The sequence below is a fragment of the Phalacrocorax carbo genome, chromosome 1, assembly GCF_963921805.1.
Source record: "Phalacrocorax carbo chromosome 1, bPhaCar2.1, whole genome shotgun sequence".
Taxonomy (NCBI): Eukaryota; Metazoa; Chordata; class Aves; order Suliformes; family Phalacrocoracidae; genus Phalacrocorax; species Phalacrocorax carbo.
The window spans coordinates 160,004,687-160,010,686 of record NC_087513.1 but is presented as its reverse complement, the minus strand read 5'-3'; the positions used below and the strand labels follow the sequence as shown (position 1 = coordinate 160,010,686).

At 49.2% G+C, this 6,000-nt stretch overlaps 1 protein-coding gene across 1 annotated transcript in view; it reads left to right on the top strand.

Moving 5' to 3' along the window:
* Nucleotides 1-1,659: 1,659 nt before the first annotated feature.
* The window catches only part of IPO5 (importin 5), a 44,120-nt gene continuing 39,779 nt past the window's right edge, over nt 1,660-6,000 (top strand). Inside the window, exon 1 of the mRNA XM_064440655.1 lies at nt 1,660-1,814. Within this exon, the coding sequence (XP_064296725.1) occupies nt 1,725-1,814 (90 nt within the window). The 5' untranslated portion in view covers nt 1,660-1,724. The remainder of the gene's footprint in view (nt 1,815-6,000) is intronic.

Below are 6,000 nucleotides of genomic sequence, written 5' to 3'. Positions count from 1 at the left end.
TTTTTACATATCAACCCACTCCCTGCATCTACTGACAGAAAAAACAGCACAGGCAAGAAAACAATCTTCCATATCGTGCAGTTTACATTCTCTCCCCAACCCCTACCAGATGCCGCATTCTTTAGCTAACAATCCTACCACAGATTTATGATGAAATCACCATTAAGACAAGTTAAGATGAAAGTAAATACATTTATTTGTTTACACATGGAAAGGAGACAGCAGTGTTACTAGAGTTCATACAAACCGCAGGTGATAGGAAGGCAGGAAAATCATGCCTATTTAAAGATCACATCCAAAAGGCTCTCGAGAACCTGTGACAAGCTGTAAACACCTAATCCACACAGTTGGGGTCTGAGGACATTTACAGAAGAGCACTCCACATTAGAAAGCATGCTTGCTTTCATAATTAATCTTCACTTTTGGTCCTTCTGAGCTTTCCATCAGCTTAAAATCATCCTCTAGCTCTGGCTGCAATTCTTTCTTAATTCAGTCAAGAAGACGTTTCTATCTTTTTCCCACCAGCTTGCTAGCTGCTCCCTTTTGCTTTTAGAGCACTTGCCACCCCGAGGCAGCAAGCCCTCCACCAGCGAGCAGGGCGATGTTCAAAGCCTCCCACCACGAGCATTATGAACCTTATATTCCATGTGAGCACAGGGGTCACGGTTTAACCCCAGCCAGCAACTAAGCACCACACAGCTGCTAATTATGTTTTATTCAATCACACACTTGGGATTTGTGAATGTGGCATACTATTGACCACTGAGATCTGACATAGCTCTGACCAAGTCATCTGAACATCAAAATACATGCGGGGGTACGTGAAGGACCCTGGAGTCTTTTGAGGCGGAGCTAGGTAAGGATCCATAGAAACGCATACAAATCAGCCTAATGCATTGGACCCCACACCTTTATGCCTTAGAGCCCTAGGCGCACCTGCCACGCCAAGGCACCCGTGAAAGCCCTTAACGCACATCTCTCCCACAAGAGTGCCATGGGCAGAACGGCTTCCCCGCCGCTGTATGAACCCACCACCGCCGTTACCCACCCCGCCCCACCTCAGCAAACTGCCGCCCAGCAGCCGAAAGCTGGTGAACTGCCGCCGGTGCCTTTACCCGCCCCGTGAGGTAACACGCGGCCGCCCCCAGGGGGGAGCGGCAGCACAACGTCACTGAGGAGGTCGAGGGAGACGGCGGCCGCCCGAGAGGAGACGCCTTGCAATCTCCCGCGCTTTCCCTCCCCTCCCCCACCGCACGGCCCCAGCCCGGTGTCCCGGCGCGGCCCCTCCCTTCGCGCACCGCCCGACCGCGCCTCTGACCAATCCCGCCGAGATTGCCAGAGCCGCCCGCCAATGAGCACTTTCATTGGCGGTTCCTTCGGGGCGTTTCCCCCCACCTCCGTCCGGGAGGCGCGCCAATGAGGAAAGAGGAGACATCCCCATTCAGGGGCGGTTGTTCAGTCGCTTCCCCCCCCCCGCCCCGGCACCGAGTCTCCAGGACGTCATGGAGAATGCAGGCCAATCGGGAGCGAGGCCCCGTGCGTCGCAGCTAATGGGAGCGTTCGAGACGGTGGCCGGCCCCAGGGTGGGGAGGCGGGAGCTGAGCGCGGCGACGGCGGCTCCGCCCCCTTCCCCTCGCCCGGCGGCGCGGCCGGCTTTCCCCCTCCCCGCCCCCCGCCTCCCTGTCCCCGCCCGGCCGGCCTCGCTCTCTTTCCCTTTCGCAGCAATGGCGGCGGCGGAGCAGGAGCAGCAGCAGTTCTACCTTCTCCTGGGCAACCTGCTCAGCCCGGACAATGCGGTCCGCAAGCAGGCCGAGGTAACGGCCCCGCCTCGCCCCGGCCTCGGGCGCCGAGCCGGCCTGTCAGACCTCCCGGGCCGTGCCGGAGGGAGCGAGGGAGGGAGGGGGACAGGGAGGCGGCGGGGCCGGCCGAGCCCCACGTGTGAGCAGCGGCACCAGCCGCTGCCGGGCGCGGACGGGGCCTTCCTCCCCGAGTGGGCACCGGCCCTCCGCGGGGGAGTCGGGCGGTTGCGGCCGTTCCCTCCCACCCCGGCGGGGCGCGGGGACCGCTCCAGTTGTTGAGGGCGAGGGCGGGAGCTCCGGCCGCTGGCGCCAGCCCGTCAGAGGGGTCTCGTCTCCGGCTCCCCCTTTGCCCCCCCGGCGGCCCTGCGTGCCTGGCACCGCTCGGCCTCCACCGCCTCCCGCCCGCTGCCGCCGCCGGGCCCCGGGGGAGCCCACCCAGGGGCTCCTGCACGCTGCCCGTTGGCGAGGCGAGGCCTGGGCTGGCTCCGCCCGGGCTGCCCGGCGTGACGGAGCGAGGGGAGGCCAGGCCGGCGGCGGGGCCGGTCGTCGCTGGCTGGAGGGGTTGGTGTGTGTCTGCCCTCCGTGGGTGCGGGGCTCGGAGGGGCACGATGGAAGTCCTCCGGGGGGCGGCTGCACTTGCAGACTCCTTTCTGCGCTGCCGAAGCGACCCTGGCCGGGGGTCCGTGCCCGCCGGGCGAGCCGCCTCTCTGGGGCAGCAGCGGGGCCGCCCCCAAACCCACCCTTACCTCCCCCCCACCCGCCGAGGACTTCTCTTTCCACACAGTAGTTTAGTTTTTTAACTTCGGAACGGGCCGTGTATTCAAGTATTTCGTCAGCCGAGAAATATTTCACTAAAAGAAGCGTTTTCAATATACCGAGTTTCTCTGTTATCAGCAGAAACTTTTCAGATGTGTTATTTCAGCTGGAATTCTTTGTGATGGCTAAGCCACGTTAATTCTTTCTCTCTGTCATGCTTAAGACTCCATTGTCAAGCCTAGTGGGGAATCTCTCCCATTGAATTAAATACTAGCGTCTAGGTTTAGCATGAATTCCCACTGCATGGCTGCATCGGGTCTTTTATCGCTCTCATCACTTCAGCGGTCAGCAGAGTTCAGCGCATTGTTTGGCGAAGAATAAAAAGTATTATTGTTCCTGATGTTGCAGTGAAAATTGCTGAAATATAATTTGGGAATGAGAAGGAGGGGAGACACACATTTTTAGGGACCCAGCAAAGTTCAGTGTTGATTACTACAAACGCTTTCTAGAGGAGCAGTGAGAATTATTCCCACGCTCCTGAACGTAGGGATGGAATGGAGGCCATTCCCTGGGAGCTGAATTTCTTAGCTGCCTGCAAGTAACATAAGAACATTTCTCACAACTTTTTGAACTTTATCAAAATTGTAACAAAGCATGTGTATTGGACAGCTATGTCACAATGCCTGTGAAATAAAACATTCTTGAGAAAGAAAGTCTAAAACTTACAATTGGCATATTCTGTCAGAAACTTGCCTGGAACTGAGCTGGAGTTTGTTTAATCTTCATAGATACATATGCACTATGGTCAATCAGAATAAGAAATCTTAATTGTCATGATAGATTACCAAGCATTTCAAGTCCCTTAGTTTTGTATGTAGATATAAGCAAGTAGTATAATTTTTGCTTATTTAACTGTACTGAATCTGGCATTGTATTCTGCATATTTCTGAGGTGTATTGGAAGTCTTTTTATGGTTTAGGATCATTCAGAGTGGAAGGGTCCTCAGGAGGTCTGTAGTGCAATCTCCTGCTCAAAGCAGTGTCAGCTCTGAGGTCAGATCAGGTCATGCGGGGCTTTGTCCTGTTGGATCTTGAAAACCTCCAAGAATGGAGACTGCACAAGCTCTCCGAGTACCCGCTCCTGCTTGACTGTCCCCATTAGAGCAAAGAGGTCTGAACTTCTCTCGCGTGAACCTCCTTTTTTCAATTTATTCCCGTTGTCTGTCATTCTTCCACCATGCACGGCTGCGAAGATCCCAGTTCAGTCTTCCTCATGGTGGGTTAATGTACTTGTACCTAGAAAAGCAAATCTTTCTCTCTATAGATTGTCTTTTTTTTAAAAAAAAAAAGTTGTCTGTTTCTTGAAGTAAGGTTTCTTTGGACAAAAGGCAAGTATTTCATAGCCTTTAGAATATCTGCTTACTAAAATCATACAGGACTCATTTGATCTTAAACATCTGGATAGTCCAGTCATTTTTTTTTAAAGCATGCTTACCGTTGGAAGGCAGTATTGAGTACTGTAGGGATTCAAATAACTGCAGGTGAATTGAATAGCAGGTTTTCATTTGGGTCCAAAGAAAATCAGTGAGCTTGAGAGATGGATGGACAGGGATCTGAAGGAGGTAGACTCAGGTTGTTTCTAATAGGTCTGATAATTGAAATTAGGATGCAGGGTGTTATGTTGAAGACTAGACTTGATGGAGATATAGAGTTGTAGCCTGTTTGGGTGGGCATGTAGTGAAAGCTGTAAAAAACGTGAGGGAAGGAAGTCTAATCACATCAACAGTGTTTTTATTTAAGTATTTATGTAAATGTATTTATGCATGTGCTAGCACACTCATAACTTATTCTGACCAGTTTGCTGAAATCCGATTCATTTATTTTATCTCCCCTTAAAAATTACTTGGAATATTGTCTGTTGATTATAAAAGCCTGTATTTCTTTTATTTTATCGGAAGATAGGCACACAAGAAACTTTTATGTACTTTGTCTTGGTGATTTTTATGCTCTTTTAAAAGAATATATTTCTCAGGTTTGGAAGAACATGGGTACTAAGTGTAGATAATAGGTATTTGCTTGCACATATTCTGAAAGTTAGTCATGCTGTTTGAGAAGTTTGTTCATCTGGATAAGGTAGCTGGGGAACTCATCATTAATCGAAAGAACGCAGTGAAGACATAGGAGGATCCAGGTGCATAGGGTGTAGCCAAGGCTGGCAGTAAGATGGGTAGAGCCAGCAAAGCAATCCTCCAGCAGCACAGGGGGAAGGTTCTGGTTTTGGCCATATGTTCCTCTTGCCTACCTTGTCCCTTTGCTCTTTAGCATCCTCTGAGTCCAGTTTACTGAATTGACAGAACTCTGTCAGTGAACAACTGGATAGATTGCTGCCATTTCTAGTGAGTTTAAACCACTCAAAATAGAACTTCATTATTATCAGAAATGGCATGAGGGAAGCCAGCTTTTACTGTGCTTCAGCTGTCCATGAAAGCATAGCTTCAGGTTGATGTTGGGCCTGTGTTTAGGGAACCTTTTTGTTTCTGTAGTTGTCTTTATATTTGTAGCTAATAGTACAATACAAATACATACATTCATGGTTAACATGAGAAGGCTTTCTATTCTGATCCTAAACCTCATTTAATTTTGCAGTCTCCATGAAATGATTAGGTTAAATGCAGGAATTCATTCGGGATTCAGGGTCTCATTGACTGTGACCATACATTAGCAACAAGAGAGAATATGACATAAGAATTGAGTCTGTGAACAAGGCCTGCTAGGAAACAGGTACAGAAAGTGGAGGAAGATTATATCTAATATTAAATGTGTGATGGGGAAACTACTGAAAACAGCAGGTATACTTACTGTCAAGGTATGTACATTTGCTAGAGTATTAGAAAGAGGTGCTGCAATGGTAAGAATGGGAAGCAGGCAGGCGGGAAACTGATTGAAATGAACCTGGGCTTTGTGTAGTAGGCTTGTTCCTTGACTTCAGGATGGGATAGTGAATATTTGGACAGCGCGGAGTAATTGATCTTCAAGACTGTGTCCACACAAAATAACTTTCAGAGTTAGTAAGTATAGAACTATTTCTGAATGTTTAAGTGGTTGCTCTTCATCTTGTAATTCCCCTGGTCCTATCTATATAGGTTTAGTATATTAGAAACAAGCATTTATAGTTTTAAAATGCTTGCATATACTATGTTTTGGATAGCAAAAGTTATTTTGCTGTGTGCTTACTCTAGCTTCTAAGTAGCAATCTAATTTAAAAAGCTATAGCGAATGAACTGCAAGCCAGAAGTGTGTAAGACAACATAACTGAACTTCTCATTAAGCTTTACATTTTATTAAGAGGGCTTCCCTAAGGGGGAGACTCAATAGTCTGTCTTTCTGAAATTCAGGCAGGAGTTTAAGAATGGAAGGTTCCTATTCAAAACATGTAGTTGAGATGT